This window comes from Phaethon lepturus, unplaced genomic scaffold, assembly GCF_000687285.1.
Source record: "Phaethon lepturus isolate BGI_N335 unplaced genomic scaffold, ASM68728v1 scaffold8196, whole genome shotgun sequence".
Taxonomy (NCBI): Eukaryota; Metazoa; Chordata; class Aves; order Phaethontiformes; family Phaethontidae; genus Phaethon; species Phaethon lepturus.
In genome coordinates, this window is record NW_010545502.1 from 95,999 (window position 1) to 119,803 (window position 23,805).

The following is a 23,805-nucleotide window of genomic DNA, read 5'->3' on the forward strand; positions in this document are numbered from 1 at the left end:
TGGAGCGTACATGAAGATTTGAGACACTTTCAAAATTGGGGGGAGCATTTTTTTTGAGATTTAAAAAAAAAGTCTGTGTATGCGAAGTGCATGTGCACTGACAGTTGTCAGTCATTGTCGTGAAATATCAAATTCATAAGGCTAAGGTACTTCTCATTCTTCCTAGTGCTTTTAATCTGTTTTCAGGAAGTCTACATCCATCACTTGTGAAAAAAACAGTAGCAAAGGGATTCAGAAATTAATGCACTTTCATTGGATCCACAGAGGAAGTCAGAATGTGCACTGATTCACATCATGTCCTGGAATTACTTCTTCAAACATAAATTTCAAGTAGGAGTAGAGTGCCATAAAAACACTTGTACGACCACTCTCGAGAGGTCTTCCTAAAAAAAGCTCAGTGCTTTAAGCTGAATACCAGTTTGATTTTTTTGTCTCCTGGGTAGGATTCAGTGAGCTGTTGTTAGTTTTCAGCAAGGGGAGGAGGGAGCAGTAAAACCTGAATTCTTCAGTAAGCCGCTGTGCATAGTTGGTAACTTTCTTAGGGGAATCATTTAAGGTGCAAGGAGGGTATATATTCACACAGTCTATATCTCCTTTTAGAGACCTGCAGTGTTTGTTTTGTGTATACATTTTGTCTATGCAATGAGAATTTTTTTTTATATGATCCTAAAGGAGGATATTTTCTTTTCTTATGGCTGACTTAGAAGTAGCAAGCAAGTGCACCAGATGAGAACTTTTTTTTTTCACCAGAAATCGTTTTTTTCATTCTTCCAAATAGAGCAGAACTGGATAGACTAAGTAAATTATAACACTCATTGTGGTCCTTAATTTTATTCTAATTAGATTTCAGACATGTTTTAGATAACGGAATTGTGGTGCTGTGATTTTGTTTGTCCTTAATAATACAGCAGTAGTTGAAAAAGGAGATTCCAGAATTAAAAGCATAAACTTACAGCTAGGGGTGAAAGCTTTCTGGCAGGGTTTGTATCCTTCTGTGCACCACACACAGTGAAAATCTTGTCAAATAAGGCAAACTCACATTCTTCAGATTGCACATAAAGCAAAACTTGTGATACATGTTCACACATGAGTTACAAAATGTAATAACTATTTCTTTGCTAAACAGAAGAATTTTGTTTGTGTGAATTTCAAAGGAAGGAGATAAACAATTTTCCTGAATCATCTAGTCCTTGCTGTGGGATTATAAACTTTCCACTACTGATTATCTCTAAACTAAAATGGAGCGTGTCCTACAGGACAATAACATGATATTTTCAGAGACTGCTCCATAAAAAGTATAAAGATTGAGAGGGGAGAATGAAAATAACATAACAGACTCATTCAACATGTTATTTTTATGCAGAACATAAGTCTTAGGCTGCCAACGTTTAACTCTTTGGCTTTTCAGGGTTTAGCAAAGGTGAGTTATTTACTAACAAAGTACTAATGAAGTAAACAAAACTGATGGGGGTTTCTTTGGGTTTTTGTTTGGTTTCTTTTGGGGTTTTTTTTAGGTTTAGACTAATGTAAGCTTGAACAATTGCAAGTTTTCAGCCCAGCATCTAGATCTTGTAAATCTGTCTTTGTGTAGAAAGTAGTAGTCATCCTCTCCATAACTAGGGGGTCTGCCGTCTCTACTGAAGTAGAGTAACTGATACAGAAGTGAATGTCTCAGGAAGAGCCATACTTGCAGAGTTCTAGGAGGCAAGGGAAATATTTAAGATTCCTAATACAAGAGTTTTCCAAATCAAATGAGTGGAGATTATTAATGGAAGCTAGTAATTCTTAGTGTTCTGTTACTGGCTCATTGCTGGGGCGTATCTTTAAATCTTCTAGTGGCTTTTTACTGTGGTCATTTCAGCTGGGCACTTAAACTTCAGATCTAAGTGCACACACTTACAAAAAAGAGGAAAAATAGAGCTAGCTGTGGTCTAAAAGAATTTCACTTTGGGGCTGCTGAGAGCCCTACATTTTTTGGGGAGCAGATTCTATTAAAGTGGAAGGGCTCTTCCCTAACTTCTGCAGGTCCATAGAAATTATTGCCTTTTGCTTTACAAACTTTGGTTTAGGTCTTCTTACACAGCTAGGCGCATCGACACACACAGTAGTTTGTTGAATATTGTCAAGGAAATCACATTTAAATTGAAGAGATTGATTTTCCTTTCCCTTATTTCATTTCTGCAACTAAACGTGAAGTATGAAAATCATTAAACTTTTTTTTTTTTCTGTTCTCCTAAAAGTTTAACCAAACTAATAAATTCTGTATGGTAAGTAAGATTCCCATATTAAATAAGAATTCTCTCTCTCTTTATCTTTTAAGTTCGTGGTTCTAACTGTGTGTTTGAAGGCTGGATTAGAAACCTCATATTGGACTTTGGTAAGCAAATGTCTTCACCGTATTCTCAAATGTTTTGTAAAATATGATGGATGAATAATTGTATTATTTTCTTCTTCTTTATTATATTACACACTTACAGTTTGCCAGCCCTCCCCACAGTATCAAGCTAAACTGTGGTAACTGCATGGAAAGGTGGAATATTTACATATGAAAAATAATGCTTAATATTGAAAAAGAGGGACATTGGAATGACACTTAAAGTAGTCCTTAACTAAAAAAATCAAATTACTCTGAACTGATTGTAATTGAGCTTAAACTGAATTAAAATGTGGTAATATTGCTGCTGAAAGTAGCAGAGTTAAATTAATACAAGGCATGGAAAATTCATCCAATATATCAAAATCACATTGTAAATACTAAGTAGCAAAGACTTTCTTTTTTTTGTCATAATACATCCATGATGATTGTTCTGGTTTGTTTGTTTTTTTTGTTTTAACAGTTCAGCCATATAGCTATCTGGGGCAGCATAGCACTTTGGGTAGTGTTTTTTGGAATCTACTCTTCTTTGTGGCCAGTCATTCCTATGGCACCTGATATGTCAGGAGAGGTAAATGTATATTTTAACTAATATCTGAATGTGTGCAAAGAATAAATACCTTGGGGTTTGAACTCAACATGACACCAAAGTAGTCTGACTTAAGAACCCAAATTCATTTATTTGTTGTGATAAGACTGTATCTGTACTTGGAATGGACAGCGTTACTCTGTCAGTGTGTTTGTATATGCATGTATGTGTATATAGTAGCTTTAGATATGTGTACATGCGTGCAGTTGTTTGGGGGGATGTTGTTGGGTGAGACTGGTTTCAGCTTTGATTTCTTTCTAAGAATATAGTTAGAAGTCTGTAACATCAGAATAAAGTCTCCTAAACATCTCATAGACTGTAAGAGCTTATTTTAAAAGCCTCTGGTCTAGCTTTTTGAGCTGTACCCTGTGGCTAAAAGTCCTGTTGACAAACACTGCGGCTCAGATTGGAAGCAGGATTTTTTTATGTTCTCCTGGAAGCCCCCTCACTGACCATATTGTCTCTGGCTGGGCAGAATTCACTGGGTTTCTCTGAAGCAAGTGTAGGCCTTCTATAAGTATTCAAACTAAAAGATTCACAAATTTAACTGTGGCAGAGATTTGGTGTAATAGAAACAAATCCATATGGACATCTCTGCTTGCCTGTGCAAATACTGCTTGTCTAACTTCTTCAGATGTGCAAGTCAGACTTGAAGACTTCATCCAAGTATATTTGGCAGAAATTAACAAGTCAAAAGCTGACCTCTACTTCTGTAGCTTTTTGTCTGTTTTGCCTTGACCTGATCTGATAAGTTATGCTGAACGGGATTTTCAGTGGTTTTTTTTCTAAATGTGTTCCTTTAAAATTCACCTCTTCAATAAACTCTAGCTTTATAAGGAGATTTTAATAACTATAGTCCTTATAAAGTTTAAATATATTCTCTTTCAGCTCCTTTCAGCTGGTAACAAGAGTTCTACCTTAGTGGGTTTATAGTCTTACAAGTCAGTATTCTTGATCTAATGTTCATCCAACCATTCAGTTCCAACTAGATGATATCTGTCTTCTACAAACATCTTTCTTCTGTCTAAAAGAAGCCATGAAAGAACCTACTGAAACACTCTAAGGATTCAATCTAACTTCTTCATATTAATGTCATGAAAATAATAGGATTCTTGCTGCTTATTGCTGGTTCTCTTCCAAGAAAATAAAATACTAATGCTCTTGAAGGGGAGAGAAAAAGCATGTGGAGCTGATGGAAAACTCATTCATTCGATGCAGAGGAAGGGTTTCATCTAAATATTTTGAAACTCAAAAAATACCTATACAGCTGTGATAAATGTGTTTAAATGGAGAATACTACAAGATGATGCCTCAAGGGAAAAATAGAGTTGTAGTAGAAGAAAAGAGTCTGTTTATGCTGCAAAAACACTCTTGCGTTGGAGCACTGAAGCTAGCAGCCCAAAGTTAAATCATAAGAATCTGAACAAAGAAACAAGTATCTCACATATTTTTGCAAGTTTTCCCTGCTTTTTACACTAATGTAGTTTCCATCATTTTGTGTATCATTCCAATTGTAATGGAAGACAATTAAAGATAATTAAAGTTGGCTTTTACATACGTGTTGCTGTATGTTAGTAATCGAGAAGGAAAGATTGTAGAATGCTGTGCTCTAAAAGAAAATATAGTGAAATGAAAAATGGTTACTTTCTGACATGTCAGCAGTTTTGTTCATTGTCTAGGCCACTACCCCCCCTTCTTTGACATGTTCTAATACAATAAGCAAGTGTGTTTTTCTTTCTTTCTCTTTTGCTGTGAGTTCTCCCAAAAAAAGCCAAACAAGGACCCCTCTGATCCAAAATGCCCCACTGATCTAGAATGCTGAGGCAGTTAAGGCATAATGACCTTTGTTTGCTGGTCTTTCAAGATTGCTACTCCCACATTGAACCAACTCATCCCAACTAGACAACACTGTTCCACACAGCATGGATACCAGATGGCTCTCCATGTTACAGTACTCCTAAGTCCTACAGATGGTGGTAACTAGCTTGCCAAATAGGTAGTGCACCAGAAGAGTTGAAAGGTGGCTTCTGGCACAACTGTTCTCCTGATACGAATAACTGGTAGTTACAGAGCTGATATCTGTTAAGAGATTGATAATAGGCATGTGGGTGATAGTAGCTGAAGCATGTTCCTTTAAAAATTCTGACAAAACCTTAGAATCAGCATTCAAACAAGAAACCAGTTACATCTTGTCAACCTTAAAACAGTTTCTATTTCAGTTGTGTTTGTTGGTTTTTTTTTTTAAAAAAGTCCCTAGTGAAGAAAACTTCATTCATTTTCCTTGACTGATGATGTTCAGATGAAAACTGTCAGTTCACCATTGTCTTTCTGCAGACACAGCCTAGAAGGAAAAATGGATGAAAAATGTGAGAGAAGCAATGGGATTTATGAAGCAGAAGAAAATGGAAAAATAGGCTGTAAAATTGAGGAAGGATATGTGATAAAAAAGGGGTGATAACCTAAGTACTTAATTATATAGTATCCATGGCTAGTTCAGGTACTGTAGCAGATCAACTTTAAGTTATGAGTCTCTTAGTAGTCTGAAACAAGACTTACGTATTTTACCTTTAAGCTGATTTTTATTATTTACCTTCATATTATTTTTGTTTGTACATTGGACTCATTCATTTAAAAATTTCTCCTCTTGAGTTTATTCTAAGAATTAGGGACTGTATTATTCTAGTCATAGACACAGATGCTAAGTTTTGTCTGCTCATACCAAAGTGTTAAAATACCTTTTCTACCAGGAGGATTTTGGTAGTAGTAGTAAAACATTATTTCTGTTGGAGGGGACTTGATGCACAGTATATGAGAAAGGAACATGGAAAACATTTCAAAATTTTTCAGTGATTTTGTAACAACTTTGCAATCTCAACATAGTCTTTATTACAGTACAATGTTTATCTGCAGTAATGTGTATTCCCGCATCTGTTGTCTGTTAGAACTGTCTAGTGTGGAAACATCTGAACAACCAGCTTTACAGGTTATTTTCTTAATAATTTACCTGTAAAGATTGTGCTTTTAAGTACAGATGCACAAGAAAGAAGGAAAAAAAAATCCATCTTTGTAGGCATTTTGTGTTTAGAGTTAACATCATTATGGAGAAGTGGGTCATACCACAGGACAGCTGTTTTGATCTGTTACATGAAACAAGCTCCATTTAAGTTCAGAAAAAGTGCCACTACAGACTAGAATATTTCCACTGCAGACCTGAGTAAATCGACTGCATGGATCTCTTTGTCTACTACGTTGATGTAACCGAAGTTGATTCTTTTATGTGTAGATTTCATACTAGTACAACTGCTGACTTTTGGGTTTGTTCTGTTGAGTGCTCTGAGTTTTTAGGCCTTTTTTTATACACCTACCTGGTTAGTAAGTTATCTTAAAATTATAACACTTACTGGAATAAGAAGTATGACATTGAGATTAAAAGCAAAAGTTCAGTATCTGCAGAACTTTTTAATATATTGTGGTACTGTAGATAATGCACTGTAAAGTTCCCCAGAGCACCATCTGTTTCTTCTCTGTCTGACCCAGGGGATCTATAAAACCACTGACGGAAATTGAAGTTAAGGAACAAGCATGTATTTTACAGAATTTTAGTTCATTTGATTGAGGCTTGCAGAATCTTTGTGAAAAACAATAGTATTCCTTGTTGGATGATTTAGCTGCACCACGTGGGAAAGATGTAGTAGAGTATACTATATTAACAGTATTAGTTTCTTAAATACTGCTTCCCTCTGTATTACTCCATATAACCTGCTTATAATGGAATTGTGTGTCTTAAAATACTAGACATACATCCTTTAATCCTCTTACTGATTTTTTTTTTTTAACACAAAAAGCTGGGGGGGAAGCCCCAAAACAACCACCAAAAAAAACCAAACACTTCTTAAAAAGTTGTCCAGATACTTCAATCTCTAATGAACAGGTCTTCTCTGGGGAGATGTTTGTCTGAAGTCTGGTCTGAAAGGGGGCATTTGTTTTAATCTAATGGAGAGCAAAGCCAATATTCAGGCTAGTATACAATCATAGAATGGTTGAGGTTGGAATGGACCTCTGGAGGTCATCTGGTCCAACCCCTCCAGCACCTCGAGCAAGTTGCCCAGGACCATGTCCAGTAGGCAATATTGCCAGGGATGGAGACTCCACAACATCCCTGGACAACCAGTGTCAGTGTTCAGTCACCCTCACAACAAAAAAGTATTTCCTGATGTTCAGATGGAGCCTCCTGTGTTTCAGTTTGTGCTCATTGCTTCTTGTCCTGTCACAGAGTACCACTGGAAATAGCCTAGCTTCATCATCTTTACACCTTCCCTTCAGGAATCTACCTCCATTGATAAGATCCCCTGAACCTTCTTTCTCCTAAACTAGATAGTCCCAATTCTCTCAGCTTTTCTTTTTAAATGAGAGATGCTCTGGGCCCTTCATCATCTTCGTGGCCCTTTGTTGGACTCTCTCCAGTATGTCTGTGGCTCTTGTACTGGGGAGCTCAGAACTGGACACTTCTCTAGGTGTGACCTCAACAGTGCTGAGCAGAGAGGACCTCCCTTGACCTCTGCTGGCAATACTTTGTCTCATAAAACTGAAGATACCATTCACCACCTTTGCCGCAAGGGCGTATTGTTGGCTCATGTTCAACCTGTTGTTCACCAGGACCTCCAAGTCCTTTTCTGCAAAGCTGCTTCTCGGCTGGCTGGTCCCCAGCATGTATTGCTGCATAGGGTTGTTCCTCCCCAGGTGCAGGACTTTGGACTTCTTGTTCAGCTGCATGAGATTCCTGTCAGCCCATTTCTTCAGCCTGTTGAAGTCTCTCTGAATGGCAACACAGCCCTCTGGTGCATCTGCTGCTTCTTCCAATTTTGTGTCATTAGCAAACTTCCTGAGGGTACTCTCTACCCCATCATCCAGACCCTTAATGAAGATGTTAAACAGGACTGGACCACAGTATTGATGCCTGAGGTACACTTGGCCTCCAGCGAGACTTTGTGCCACTGATCACAACCCTCTGGACCTGGCCACTCAGCCAGTTTTCGGTCTACCTCATTGTCTGTTCATCCAGTCCATACATCAACAGCTTCTCTATGAGGATCTTATGGCTGATTGCCCTGCTGTGTTGTCCTTCCAGCTGTAAAAGATGCTATTAATGGATACTTGTCTCTTGCATTTTTTAAAACAGATGAGTGTTATTAAAGTAACTTTTACACAATACGGCATAATAATTAAATTTAAATGTTTGTATATTTAAGAAAATTGTTATGGTACTTTTCTCAATATTAGCAGGGGGAGTTGTAAATAATGCCCCTAAACTTTGAAAACTAATGATTCTCTTTAATTTCCTCAATGAAACAAGAGAAGTACTGTGTCATGCTTTTAAGGGAACCTGTCAGATAACTCAGTTGCTAATCTTTATTTCTAAAAATCGCCTTGAGCCCTATATGGTAAAAAAAATACTGAGGTTGCTCAATTCTCACTTCGTTGTCACAATACTTGTGGAAAATAGCCATTCTTCAATGGCTAATACGTGGGGTAGTTATGCTGAGTTAGCCAGTAATTTTTTTTTTTTCCTGCTTCGCTGCTTATTGCCACTCTAGATTACATATTAGCTACAATTCTGGGTCTTCATCTGGGGGGAGTAATCAGTGTAGTAAATTTTCAGTGAGGGACTATAGCTTATTTACAGAGCATGTTTGAAATACAGTTTTCAAGAACATTGAAATAGTTAAACAACAAAAGCTAGGGTCTTCCTTCATAGTCCAAAACTTTTTCAAGCTCATTCTCAGAAAAAGGCCCCTCTGGGCATTTTCCCGCATTTTTAGGATATTTTCATCCTCCTCCAAGTTTTTTTCCCAGCTTATCTTTTACAGACCTGTGAGTCTTTACAAAACAATAATCAATGATCTGTATCTGTCTTCCCCTGTATACCTATGTGAACCCCTTGTTTAGAGAAATAAAATGTTTTGATGTACATTTGTGGGGAATATTACTGTTTCATAAGAGGACTCAGTAATTTATTGAAGGTGGGTTTTTTTTAAAATGAGTCAGAATTCATCCCATAACACACATCCATTTTAGTCATCTATCCTCACCTGGGAGGCAAAAATTACTTTACCATTCTAATACTACCATATTTTAGCTTACTCAGTTCTTTATATTTAAAGTTTGCTTTTAATCTTTCACTTCAGGAATTAAAAATATTTTCTTAAGATGTTTTTCTTTTCCCATTTAATTCCCATTAGGTAGTTTCTATTCTGAGTCCTCAGTCTTTCATGGTTTAATTGTGCTTAGTCTAGTACTAGATACTTCTTAGCCAGACTCTGCAATTCCAAGATATATTTTAAAGATCTTATTCCATATTCAATAGTTACATTCTCATTCTTGCTCTTTGACTGCACAGGTACAAACAGAAACAGCAGAGCTAATCTTTGAACTACCATTTCCTTTTCTGCTTATGATGGTCTGTCTTGGTAGTATTGCCATTCTAATATTTTTCCTTTTTATTGGTTAGTCTTTTCCCAGTATCAGCATCTAATAGAATTCTTTCCCACAGCATATTATTGCCAATCTCCTTTATAAATAAAAGTTACCATTTTTTCTGTTTAAAATGTTATGAATCAAATTCAGTACTCATTCCTGTTGTAGTTACACATACAAGGACACTTAAAAGATTAATGATATTCAGCTGCTATCTTTCTCCATAGCAACTTTCTCCTCTGATGTGCAATAGTGAGGAATTACTTCAGTTCCTCACAAGTTCTAGTGAAACTCAGTGTTTCCTGTACTCTTTCCTGTTACACCTATTACAGTGCAGACAGCCCCTATCCTGGTAACAAACTCTGTAGACCCACCAGAACTCATCTGCTCATTGTGGCTTTACATCTTCTTTGCCAGATACTGTTTCTTACGTTGTCATTGCATCAGCTCAGATAGGTCTCCCTGTGAATCTTTTTATTCTGAGGCAAAAGAGGACAGTCTGGTCTTTTATTGCAGAATAGCTAACGTTCTCCCATTACAAGCATGATTAAAAGTAGTGTGATAGTACTGTGATAAACCTCACCTTGCCAACATTTTTTAGCTTGTCTGATTTCACATCCAGGTGGCTAATTGTCTTTAATTTTCCAAAGGTTCTTTTTTAGGTCTGTCAGTTCAAGCTGTAGCACAACCTCATTAGCCAAACTTTTGTGAACAGAACCTGTTTCTCTTCCTAATTCTTGGAGAAGCTTTTTCTGTTTGTGTGTCATTCTTTTCTCCAGCTTTTTGAGGAAATTTCCAAATACTTATATTTATTGTGAAGCCTTTTTTCTTTACTCTTTTCTTGATTTTTATCTTTGAAAGCATTTCCATCACTGTTTCTGTCTAACGGCCAGAGATAGCTGATAGTGATAATTTCACTTCATAAGAGCTGTTCCTGGCACCACGATCTATTGCTGGTTTGTTTGGGAGTTTTTCCCAAATGTGAAATAGTGATTGAGGTAACCTAGGCTTTCATAAAATGCAAGGAAAGAATTGAATGCCTATGAACTGAATTCACTAAGTAAAAATGAGCAACCACTCTAAGCTAGTCACAATAGCATGTAATAAGGTGCAGTCTTGCATTTCATCCTTTTCTGGGCTCAAATGCTGTACTGTGGTTAGAGATAAGTGCTAATCTGATGATTCACAAACATGAACTACCTCCCAGAGTTAGACTTATCACCTATGTTTTTTAAAATACTGATTTATCCAACAGTTAAATACTAGAACAGTCACCCAAAATGAATGTTACTCGAAAGCCAGATTTAAGTTTTTCTGTGCTTTGCAACTTTCAGGGTAATGTTTTCTGCTGAAAGGCTGACTGAACAGACAACTGTCTTCTGCTGTTCCTCTTTGTATGGAATAATCAAATATTTACTAGATCAGAAGAGACAATGTGATGGTTTTTTTTTTCTAGGAGAAGCTGTGTTCTTAGAATGTCTTAGACACTTAGAATATTAAAATATTAATCAAAACAAGGAACTAAGGACATCTGTAGGAGGAGATGTAAGTCTCAGTTAATTCTCTGTATTGCTCTGTCTGGCTTCATTAATGTTTATATACTCTATGTCACCACAAAGGTACTTTGTGAAGCTTTAGGATTTATAGTGTGTGTCTTGTGTTTGTGAGCTTTTGTATATATGTTTTTATTATTTATAATATGTATTACTTGCCTTTATATAATTAAGACCAGAGTTTTAATCGTGCCTCTGTGGGATACATGCCACCCTTCATGCGCACCTGCAGTGAGGAAATCGGTGATCTTGCAATGGACTAGTGGTATCCTTAGCTGAAGAAAATGAGAGGAGCCAGGGAAAAGTGAAGACCTGTTCCTTAGTCTGTCCTTACTCATTTTTCTCATCTCAGGAGTTTTGTTCAAGTAAGAACTTACAGATTTGGCCTGCAGATATCCGGAGTTACCTGCTTCCTGACTGCCTGGTACTCCCTGTGTTTCAGCACCTCTTACTCTGTGTTGTATACCAGTAAGGCTTTGTTTTCTTTCGAATGTATTTGCAGAAAATGGAAGAACTCTCTTTTTAATATACTTAATAAGCAGAGTTCCTACTGAGATCTTAATTAATAGGACCTATGAGATGTTTTTTAAACTCTAAATAGCAAAGAAAGACTAGAGGCATTACAAGAACTCACTTGTTGGAACTTCATTGCACTGGGAGTTAAATATAAATTTGCAATTAATATGTTTCAATATTACAGCAGTAAGTACTTTGGCATGTACGAAGGCAAACACATGCAGATAACTAAAACCAATGAAGTTGTCTCCGTAGGTTGTTGAGAAACTGTAGCTGGTTTGATGGTGTTGAGGAGATACTATTTTAATAGTTCTGTAGTTTATAAGGCGAGGACACGTACCTAGATGATATCTGAAATAAATAAACTGAAAATAGTTTTCATAAGCTTTCCTGTAGTAAGAATTTTAATGTTCTTTTCATCTTTCTTTACTTTCAGAATGCCTTTTAAAATCTGAGCTAGCTGTTTTGGTAGAACATTTCATAGTGAAGAAAAAGGGAATATCTTCTGTTCATTTTGGCATGTGATTTCCTAACAGTACATCTTCATCAGTGCATTAAAATGTTTTGTAGCTGGGATTTCTCATCTGTCACTAAGCCATGAAAGGGAGTAATTCTCAACTTTTTTTTTTTTTTTATATAATAAGAACTTATATAAAAAATTTGCACAATGCACTTAGTAAGTAATGTTAATTCACTTTAGAAAGTCCTAATATTGAGCATGAGCTCCACAGACGACAAATTATTTATCCTTCCTTCAGGATTTGTAAGTCCTACAATAAACTAGGCTTCCCCGCTCTCATTTTAGATTACTTCTGAATTCCCCTGGGAGCCACTTTTGTGGCAGATTCCATTTGGTTTCACAAGGCCTAAAGGGGGAAAACTTGGCATGGACCACAAATCTCTCACATTAGGAACAATTTGTAAACCACGAACAGAGGCAGCCAGAGTCCGTCCCCAGAACAGGCTGCTCCTGTTAGTGCCATTGTCTGAAAAGGATTGGTTTGCCATTTCCCAGATGACCTGCCTATGTGTAGAGAGATGTGAAAAGTTAGAGACAAAAATGTTTTCTACAGAGTGAGGGGGGAGCTTTCTTGTACAGAAAGGAAGGAAATACCTCTGTGGGATTTTATTTTTTCCCCTCTTCGTCCAAAAAACACAAAGAGGCCCTCTGTCCTTAATGCGAATGTCGGCTTTAAATCTTTTAGGTTTGGATTAACTCTGTTAAAAAAAAAAAAATCTGACAGGCTTTCAAATATGACGCAGAAAAACTTTTTTTTTTCCCTCAATTCATGTTGTTCGTTTGTAAAGCCAAAGGCTGGATGGGCTGAATAGTAGGCGCCAGTTGTTCCTTCATTCATAGTTAGCATTACAATGGTCAGAATTAACATCCTAAGACCTACATTATCACTTTTGCTGTTTCACCAGCAAACACTTAGTACAGGGTGGCTAATGCAAGGACAGCTCTTTGCTATGTTCTTATAAATTAAAAAATGTTGTTAATAATAGGAAGCAAGAGTCGTAATTACTTCAAGTTGTATATTTTATGTTTTTTCTTGGTTTTTTTTTTTAGGGAAATTTGTCTCTCTAATTGCTACTTAATTATAAAAAGTCTTGCAAAAATGTAGTTGTGATAGACATTTCCTATTAGCTGCTGTTTTAGGAAATGAGTATTTCATCAAGTATGTCAAAAGTCATGTTTTGCTTATAAACTGACTGTGCTAATAAGTTTTCTCCACTTCCTGATACAAAATTTTCTTTTTTTTTTTTCCTCGGTTGAAAATGTGAATTGTTTTATTTTGAACCTCTCACTGCTCACTGTTTACACCTTTGCTGACAGCTGTTGGCAGAAATAATTACTAGAATCTTAGGGTGATGTCCATGTCCTTTTAACATAGCTGTGGAAAGTTTACCAAATTTTCAGTTCAAATGCATTCTAATGCTTTCCAAAGAATAAGAGTCAGTAGGAATTTGGATACGAAAACAAGGTAAATAAAACTTTTTACCTACATGAGAATGACATTTCTTTTCGGAAAATAATTCACATTTTTTACACATGAACACATCAAATATAATTCTAAAATGTTCATGTATATACATTCAGAAATTAGCTACTGCAAGCTACCTACATTTTCCTGCTAATTAATATTAGTAAAATTTCAGTTTGTTTATTTTAGTTACGTACTGAGTTTTAACCTTTGAAAGCAATTATTCTTCAAGTAATGAAGCAAAGGATTTGAAAGGGTATTATTGTGTAGCAATGTTACTCTCAATCTCTGTGCAATCTAATTATGTTACAAAGGTATTTTTAATACTGACTGCAAAACAATCTTTCAGTAATAGGCTTCATTAAGTATCTGTCATACTCCTTGCATCCATAATATTTTTGATGTAGATACTTGGGCATGAATTACAAGGCTAGATTGAAGGATTTTTTTTTCCTCCTATGTCCATGCATTATGATGTTTATTTTGGCTTTTTCGTGTGCTTTAGTTTTTAGTATGTTTACAGACCAAGTTAAGTTATGAACAGAAGAAAAGCCTATGTATTAATACCAAGTGGTGAATAACAAAGCAAACATACAGCTAAAAGCAATGGTCTTGTTTGCAAAAACTTCACCATATGTTAATGTGTTAGATCTTCATTTAACAATATGTTGCATACTTCTATAATTATGTAGTTTGTTGTTTTCTTAGTTCTTACGTTTAAGCAGTTTGTTGAACAGGAGTCTGTGGCAGTGTGGGAACTGTGGTACAGTGAGTTCTGCTGGAGATAACTTTGATCCGAGTTATATTGCAAAATGATTGTAACTGTCCAATATCTGTATCAAGAATCAGGAACATTATATCCTGTTAGGGTTGATGTCAAATAAGAAACTGTGCACATAATGTATTGAGGAAGATTGTGCAGGGAGAGGGGGGTGGATTTTAGGTAACTCCGATTTTAATGGAAATGTCTACAATCAGCATAGTGGTGTAGAGCAGGGTTGTGGAGGGGTAGACTCCCCCCCTCTCGAAGAGCTAAGCAGTGCGATCTGTCTACCAGCTTCTTAACATTAATTAGTGCTTACTGTCTACTGGATTTCTACAGCAATTCAGGGGATTTTAAAAAGGAGTTAAAATTTTTATTTCACATTAGAGAGTCTAGAATGGTTCCTTTAAATTTGCTTTTGATACCCTGCACCAAATAATTGATATTTCTACATTTTTTCCCTGAATTCTTGTCATAAGATCATCACGTTTTGTGGGGTTTTTTTCCCTTCCAGGCAGCTATGATGTTCAGCTCTGGAGTGTTTTGGATGGGACTTCTATGTATTCCTATGACAGCTTTACTTTTTGATGTAGTATACAAAGTGTGAGTACAGAAATGCCAAGGTTTATGGGAGAAAGTACTGACTTTTAAATGTGTGTTCTCATTATTAATATAAGAAAAGCAAATGAAGATCAACTCTAGTGATTATATAAAATTGTTTTTCACCTTTATTGTTTTTGACAAACTTTATTACAAGTGCTATTAGTATTTTCAATAATTTCAATAATTGTAATGTCTTTTTATAAATATTTGTTATTCCTAATTTGCAAGAACAGCTGATAAAATACATTATTTAGACTTGCTTTGTAATGTTTTTTTATTGCAAAGCTTAATTTAAAGTCATCTGGGAAAATGGATTTGTAAATTGAGTGTTTATATGTGTTAAAACATCTGTTCTTTCAAGAAGAGTAAATCTGGCAGTATTTTGTATTACTTACAGAGTAAAGAGAGCTACTTTTAAGACACTGGTAGATGAAGTTCAGGAGTTGGAAGCAAAGTCTGAGGATCCTGGGGCAGTTGTGCATGGCAAGAGGTACTGTAAAAATCTGTAGGTCATTGTCTTTTTTTTTTTTTTAAAAAGGCTAAATATTTTTAGCCTTATACATGTATAAAACACAAAGGTTATTTTTCAAAATCCATACAAACAAAAGGCATCTCTAAAGAGGTTTCAGGTCTGCTGAGCCCATATATTTTTTCATATGCTTAGATGTAGGTTTTACCAAAAGCTTTAACTGATGTGTTTCCTTGTAGCTGACTCTTACATTTCTAGTTATTATGTGTAGAACAAAGTTGAGGTACGATTTTAATTCTGTCACTTTTGACTGTGTTAAAAGTTAATACAAAGTGAGTTTAAACCTGCATCATTTACTAGTATACTTATAAATTGAGCCTAAGCACAATAAAAAAAAAAAAATTAAATTTTTTAAACCTGTTTGGTAGCATAGAGGAATACAGCAAAATCTATCTAAAATTGCTGAGACTGAGTAGAACAAGCTGGCTTTGTATCTAATGCCAATCGAGAGCAAACAAATTTGACAACATTATTTCTTACCTCATGTAAGTTAAACTTAAGACTCTACAAGAATTCCCTTTGTTACAGCCTCCTTCATGAGTCAGGCAGGTAATTAGAAAAGGGACAAGGTAAAACTGAACAACTGGACAATTTCTATGTGTAAACTCAGGGTAAAGGTGTGCACTCGCTAAAATACTTAACACTTTTTAACCCTAGCTGAACTCGCAGCAAGCACTTGCTGAACGGGAGTATGAGAAGACAAAGCCCCCTTCTCCCCACCTTCCAATTAATTAGTGCCATTTTGCTGAGCTAGAACTTTCTTTCCTTCTCTTCATTTTCATGAGTTTTGTGAAATCTTAAAAAAAGCCGAAACTATTGATACAACTGTTGATTTTCCTGTTCTTTCTTTCCTTTGGACTGCTCTTTTTTTAGCATCTTCGCAGCAAAGGGCTTAGCCAAGAAGGCTTTCTTCCTACCAATGTATGCATGGAAAGAGAACAGAAAAACCACAAATAGCCACTTATTTTATTGTAGGTTAAATTTTCAGGAAGCACCTTTTGTGCGTAAAGATACTTAAGTTCCCTTTTTTCTTCAATCTTACTGTATCACTCCTCCAGTTCTGTGGGAATCAGCTTACTAGGATGTACCAGGTTGAGACGAAATTATATTGGATACCAAGGTGGTGACCACCATTTCTAATGGGTGGAATATCCAGCTTGTGTGAGTGTATGCTCCTACTTTTCCTTTCTGTTCCTAGAAATTATTTTCACAAGAATGTTTTGTCTCTAGTGGAGTTAATCTTCCCTGGTAACACAGACGAATACCAGGGGCAGCTACTGTGAGGCCTGGAAGTTCATCCCGCCACCTAGTCTATGTGGTGGGCTACATAGGAGCATATACCTGTATAGGGTCTCCCATCAGGCTCTATCTGCTGTCTTTGTGGCAGCAGCTTCACACTTGGAAGTAACTGCAAAATCCCCTAGTTGATGACGATTCCTAGATCGAGCATGCTTTTCCTTCATCACTGCAAAGACCAACTAGTGTTTGCAAGAGTAAGTTCTCTTACCTTGAAAGGTGATCTAAATTGCTTGTAATGGATGCCTCCTTCCAGTGGCAGTGCTCATTTATGCAGCTTCAGGGCAAGATCTTCCTCCAAATTAACCAACTCATGCACAGATGTGCTAAGCTTTAAGCCAGAATCAATCTATGCTTATGCTATGTGCTTTTTTGCAAAGAGCAAAAGTTGTAAAAGAATGAATTACAGAAAAGAAAGGAGATGTTAGTACTAGACAGTGCTAAAAGGAGAACATCCTGTGGATGTAAAAGAAAGTAAGGTAATGTACCTTTTTAGTGTTCCATACTGGCATTCCCAAGACTTCTCTTATATTCCTAAATTCAGCTACTTTTACTTCAGTTGTCTAGGCAGTATGCTTTTCCTTCACCCTACAGAATGTCTTTCAAATCCCTTCTTATTTAGGTAAGAGGAACTTGGTGTTTTCACCACTACTTTTATAATTATGTTTTTATCCCACAATTAAGTAGTGAGGAAGGCTTCATGAAGGTGGTTTAGTTACCTGCCAGAATGTCTGTCTTAGATCCATTCCTTCTCCACAAAGTTATTTTTAGATCTGTATTCTTTGAAGTATACGTGCATCCACCTAACATGCAAGTCAATGTATGTTAGACATCTTAATATCACTTAAGGATTTATTCCCTCCGGTTTTTTTTTTTTTAAATTATATCTTAATTCAGGTAATAAAGCCAAAACTTCACCCTTTATGGAGTATTCTTTTCTAAAGAAGTGGTCTGATGAACTTACTTGAATCTTCAGAAATTTGGTTGAACTATTGTAAACATTTTTGAGTCTCCTAAGTTGCAGAAGCCTGGATTAACTAGTTACCAGTGCAGAGTAAGTAGTTAAATTGGTAAGGAATGTCCTCTGCATGTCCGCTTTAAAAATGTACGTGTACATGAGACTCTCTTATTCTTGAGTTGCAGTGCTTTTCATGAAGGACAAATAGTTATTTTTGACAAACTTACTGTGTATGCTTCAGCACCAAATAGTATTTTTCTAGTGTGCATACCTCCAGAAGTACCTTTTTATGTTGTAGCAGTAGAAGAGGTTTGTTTTTGTGAAATGCCCAAATAACCTAAGAAGATACAAATCACTGTTTGATGAAGAAGTAACTGGGAAATAGTGAGGAAGATAACTCGGGAACTTTTCTACTCTGTCCATTCCCATCTTAAAACCACTACAACACAAAATTAAGAGGTTCAGCTTCCACAGATAACAGGACAGGATTCTACTATTGGCTAGATGCTGTAATCAGACAATATCTGAATGTTTACTTAGAAGTATATTAGTGTTAATTTTAATGGCTATTTTTTCAGCTAGAATATATTTGTTGCAGATTTTTAGAACTACATTGACCTGACGTTGCATGCATTTAAATACAACTAAGATTGTAAGGCTTTACTTTTTAATGTTTTCCTATCAAATAACCCTAGAATGGGAATTTCCATTTAGATTCTGAATTTGCACTTTCAGCTGTTGTCTTAAAATTAGGATAAAAATTGACATTTATATTGAAATAATTTAAAATATTGTTCTTTAAAGATCTTTATTGTATTTCAGCATATGCTTTAAAAGTAGGACATGCTAATATAGTCTGAAAATCTGTCATCTCTTGTATTTTTCCAGTGCTGATTTGAAACTTGATTTTTAAACTTATCATTGAAGGCTCAGGATGAGCATTCCTACCATATCTTGCTGTTTCAGTGTGTGTAAGGATGTGTAATCAGATTTTTTTCCCCAAAACTGTCCAAAAACACTTTATTCTATTCTTCCATAGACAGCATGTTGAAATTGGGTTTATCACATATATTTGTCAGTTAAGTAAGAATGTATTTTGAGCAAGAAGGTGCGAATTTTGCATTATCACTTCTCAATCAGAAAGTAAACTTTCATACTGGAATACTATGGACTGGAGGGTGCCTTGATAGCATAAATAATAGAGCAGCTTCAGTGGATTAACAAATTTGTGCCACAAAAAGTACTATTTCTATCATTAGAGCCATTGTAATTGAAATGCCACAAAGTCATTTGTACTTAAAAGTGAAATTACTAAGGTAGAAGGATACTTTTTGTATATAAATCATTGTTGAAAAACAGCTTTTCTGATACCTTGTATATAATGCTTCAGCAGAAACAATACTGTTAATACTTACTGCAAAATATTTTTACTTGCTTGAATACTACGTAGACTAACAATAACGTGAATAACAATCCAAACTTCTGGAAACCTCTTCAGAGATATATACTGCAAATGCTGCTTCATATAATCATTGTTTTTCATTCAGTCCACTTGGAAATTATTTTTAGGCCAGCTAAGTAGTTGGTCAGAAATATATATAGTAATACTTTTTTTTTCTGTAGATAGAGATTAATTGCATGTAAATGTATATGTGTTTAAAATAGTTAATATTCTCTTTGTCCATGTTGGTACACATAATGAGCATAGGCATTTACTTACTATGATTTATCATTGGTTAATTATGAAACCATGTTTTCCTGTCTTTGCATGTAGGTTTTTAAATATGTTTTTGAATGGGAACAGGGTGATTCATAATAAAGAGCCTGCGGTATTTCTTCAAGTATAGAAATAGAGCAGAATTTAATACCTAGAAGCACTTTTCTTTTCCCAAATGTGTTTTCTACGTTATTTGTATTTTCTGTACCAGCAATCAGATCTGTGCAGTGGAAACTTCGTTATACATGAACTAAGACGTGTGCATACTTCATGTCCTTGTAAAACTTAAGGCAGTATTTTCAGTGCTTAGCATTTAAGCAATCTGAACACTTCATTCTGGAACACAAGCAAAGACTAGTGATGGTACCAAAAATGCTAGAATAGGCCTGCTATGTTTTTAATAAAATAGTTTTTTATTAGAAAGTAACACCTGCCAAAAACAAAAATTTCACAGAAATTTGCTGATTTCAGATCACATTAAGAAGAATTTCTCAGATGTATTGCAAAGGAGATACAGCTGTTAACTGTATCTAAGTATTCACATGGTCTTCCACCTCTTTGACCTCCCATCTAACATGAAGATATTTATTTATTCACTCTCTGTATCCTTGTGGTTTAAACCTCAGTCCCTAATTTTTTCTTGATCTTGTCATTTGAACAGTTGGTAGCTCTGAACTAAAAACCAAGGCTCCTACACAGCCTAGAGGAGCAATTAGGATTAAAAAAAAAAAAAAATTTAAAAAGCAAACAAATAAAAATGTCTCCAAAGAGCTAGCTTATGAAAACACTGAGAGTAAGGTGTTTACTCAGTACTCCAGCCTCTCTGTTCTTGGTTCAGTCAGCAGATGCTGACTGCTTCCCTGGAACTGGTACCTAACTCCTTTTTTACAAGGAAGCCTCATTCCATCTTTTCATTCAAAACATGGCCACAGAAGCAGTTTTCCCTGCATATCCCCTTATGCTGTAGACTTTGTAGTTAGCATTCCTCTCTGGGTGTGGGAATGATAGGTTTACATCCCTCTTCCAACTTGGAAGAGCCAAACACTTACCTCCTGGTATGTGCTTTAACGACCATACTGGAGTGGAATAGAAAGGGGAGATAGACCATCAGTCTCTCCAGTTTAAGACAATGGTCAAACTTCATATTTAAGAAGTATATACTTACTGAAGAAAGAATTAGCGTTCAAACCATTAAATTAGAAATGCTCATCTAGTAAGGGAAGCATTCTAGTTCTATTCCTTGTGTCACGTAGTCTGAAGGTAGCCTGGGAAGGTAAGTCTGTTGAGCTAATTGACAATAATATTAAAAAGTCATTTGACTGATCAAAACTCAGTAACGTAGGTACGTGAAATCTTTTATACTTACCACGTCCTTACACAAGAAACAACTTTGATAATCTAGCAAAACTATAACAAAATCAAATCACTATATACTCAGAAAAAACATATGATACTATTTTTTTAAGTGAACTAATTTTTAGACCAATTAACATGGGGAGAGGCTGGATCTTTCAGTATTGGAAATGTTTAAATGATAAGTTGGTATTTCTCTGAAACACAAGCTCTAATTCACAGTGAATATCAAATTTAGAGGAAGGAATTGAAGGGTTTATGTGATGTTTTAATATAGTCCCTTGCACATCTTTAATATGTTATCAAAATTGTCAGATTGTGAAAGCTTTCTGAGCTATGGCTAGTCTGTCCATTACTTATTTACTAATGTAGGATCCTATTTGAGAGAACCCTAAATGTAAGAAAGATGCACAGTAAGGAAACCTGATACCTTCACTACTCCATTCACTATGGTTTGCAGCATTCAGCCGACGCTTGAGTCTCAGTTTAAAACCTGATTAATATTCCTATTCTCTAGTTGGGCTGAAATTGAGAGTCTCTTGGATCCCATTAAAGCACAATAAGCACATAGAATAGAATCATAGAAGCATGTTGGTTGGAAAAGACCTTCAAGATCAGCAAATCCAACTGTTAAACTAGCACTACTAAGTCCACCACTAAACCACGTCCCTGAGCACCACATCTACACATCTTTTAAATGCCTCCAGGGATGGTGACTCAACCACTTCCCTGGGCAGCCTGTTCCAATGCTTGACAACCCTTTCAGTGAAGAGATTTGTCCTCATATCCAATCTAAACCTCCCCTGGTGCAACTTCAGGCTGCTTCCTCTTGCCCTATCGCTTGTTACTTGGGAGAAGAGACCTAAACCCACCTTGCTACCACCTGCTTTCAGGGAGTTGTAGAGAGCAATAAGGTCTCCCCTCAGCCTCCTCTTCTCCAGACTAAACAACCCCAGTTCCCTCAGCTGCTCCTCATAAGACTTGTGCTCCAGACCCCTCACCAGCTTCGTTGCCTTTCTTTGGACACACTCCAGCACCTCAATGTCCTTCTTGTAGTGAGGGGCCCAAAACTGAACGCAGTATTCAAGGTGCGGCCTCACCAGTGCCAAGCAGAGGGGCACGATCACTTCCCTACTCCTGCTGGCCACACTATTTTTGAATCAAGCCAGGACGCTGTTGGCCTTCTTGGCCACCTGGGCACACTGCTGGCTCATATTCAGCCGGCTGTCAACCACCACTCCGAGGTCCTTGTCTGCCAGGCAGCTCTCCAGCTACTCTTCCCTAAGCCTGTAGCGTTGCATGGGGTTGTTGTGACCCAAGTGCAGGACCCAGCACTTGGCCTTGTTGAACCTCATCATACAGGTGGCCTCAGCCCATTGATCCAGCCTGTCATAACACAGTACTGCTGAGAAGGAAGGAGATGGGCTGAAGGGACCAAGCTCTAGTAGTAATAGTAGTCTATTATTTGGATATGATCTCCACAAAAACACCTTCTAGAGTGTCACAGTGAATATACCTTGCTAGAACACTTCTCATGGAACCAGTACGTTTCTGTACACACAGCTGATGGCCAGCCACGGATGTGACTTTCCCTCCCTCTTCCCATCCTTTTGGGGTACTGTGTCAGCAGAGTCTAAGAGCACTTTCTTATGTAAGAAAAAGAAAGACTGTAATTCAGCCTGGTCCTAATCAGGCCATGCTGTGTCAAGGGAGCCAGTGCCTTCCCGTTACACTGCTTGTTTCTAAAGGAGTCACGCTCAAATGTTCACAATATTATTCATTTATTTGTATTGTCAGTGCACAACAGTGCTTGACAGATGTTTTGCCTGTACTGTGACGAGTGAAAATGTTACCAGGGAACAGGACTTCATAATCTGCCCTCGCACATGCTTTTAATCATCTTAATGATTAGTTCAGGCACCATTAAAAAAGAAAAAGGAGAATGGAAACTTTTCATTTAATAATTCATTCCCATTTAACAGACTCAAAGATAAAGGGATACTGTAATTAGTAATTAAATATTTTTTACATGTCTACTTTCTTTTTAGCTTAACTGAAAGAGCCCAGTTACTGAAGAATGTTTTTAAGAAGAACCATGTGAACTTGTATCGCTCTGACTCTCTGCAGCAAAACTTGCTTCGTAAGTGTTCACTGACAAGTAAAAATTAATATCCATTAATAATATAGTAAAATTCTACCTTTCACTGCATTTGTTTATAGTAAAGATGCAGAATCCTAAACCCAGTTTAGGGTTTAGGAACCCATGTTCTTTGCCTGTTTGTAGGTTCCTCTTCATTCTTAAGATACTGCACAGAGTTCTTTCTGCTATTTTATAATTGCAAAATTATGTTAGAAGCATCATGGGTTTTCTACCTGATAGTTGCTGAGAAGAGGTTTATTGCCTTATATTGACCTTTAAGTTGTTTTTATTAAAGCTTTAACAAAAAAATATTACCAAATTTAATTGGTTTCTATTTTGGTTTATATTTGCAGATGGCTACGCCTTCTCTCAAGATGAAAATGGAATAGTTTCCCAGTCTGAAGTAATAAGAGCTTACGATACCACAAAACAAAGGCCTGAGGAATGGTGAAGGAGCACAGCTCAGTATTTAGGCCTTAGTAGCTACTTACTTTTGTGAGACAGACTGCTAGATCTTTGCTGGGAGCTGCAACCATGGCCCAGTTATCAGAGATTTAAAGATCTGTGATGGTCTTGTTCCATAAAGTTTGGATTTGTGTAATCAGTAGACGTAAGCACTGTGCAACTATACTGTAACACACCATCTCTAAATTTTTTAACAAGTATTTGCTTAGCCTTTGTAAACAGATTGGAATTTACCTTGTATCTTGCCAGCTTGCTTATTTATGATGAAGTTGAATCAATACTGGTCATATACTCAGAAGGCAATGGTCAGATCGCTAAACATACTCTACATTGACAGACCATTAGCATCTGTGAAGGTTTTTAAGTGTTAATATATATTTAAATACAGTTGACAACAAGCCTTTGATTTCAACAAGTGCTAAAAAAAATAGTATTGTAATGGTGTTAATTCACCTTCTTTGAGAAAGATTTTGAGTGAAGAGGTTTATAG

General features: G+C 36.4%; 1 protein-coding gene across 2 annotated transcripts in view; it reads left to right on the forward strand.

Moving 5' to 3' along the window:
- ATP8A1 (ATPase, aminophospholipid transporter (APLT), class I, type 8A, member 1) overlaps nt 1–23,805 on the forward strand; it is a 107,641-nt gene extending 83,836 nt beyond the window's left edge. For both annotated transcript variants that reach the window (XM_010288963.1, XM_010288964.1), the window contains exons 31-36: nt 2,321–2,377; nt 2,838–2,945; nt 14,769–14,857; nt 15,255–15,347; nt 22,759–22,850; nt 23,204–23,805. In XM_010288963.1, coding sequence (XP_010287265.1) covers nt 2,321–2,377; nt 2,838–2,945; nt 14,769–14,857; nt 15,255–15,347; nt 22,759–22,850; nt 23,204–23,301 — 537 coding nt within the window. In that variant the 3' untranslated portion in view covers nt 23,302–23,805. The remainder of the gene's footprint in view (nt 1–2,320; nt 2,378–2,837; nt 2,946–14,768; nt 14,858–15,254; nt 15,348–22,758; nt 22,851–23,203) is intronic.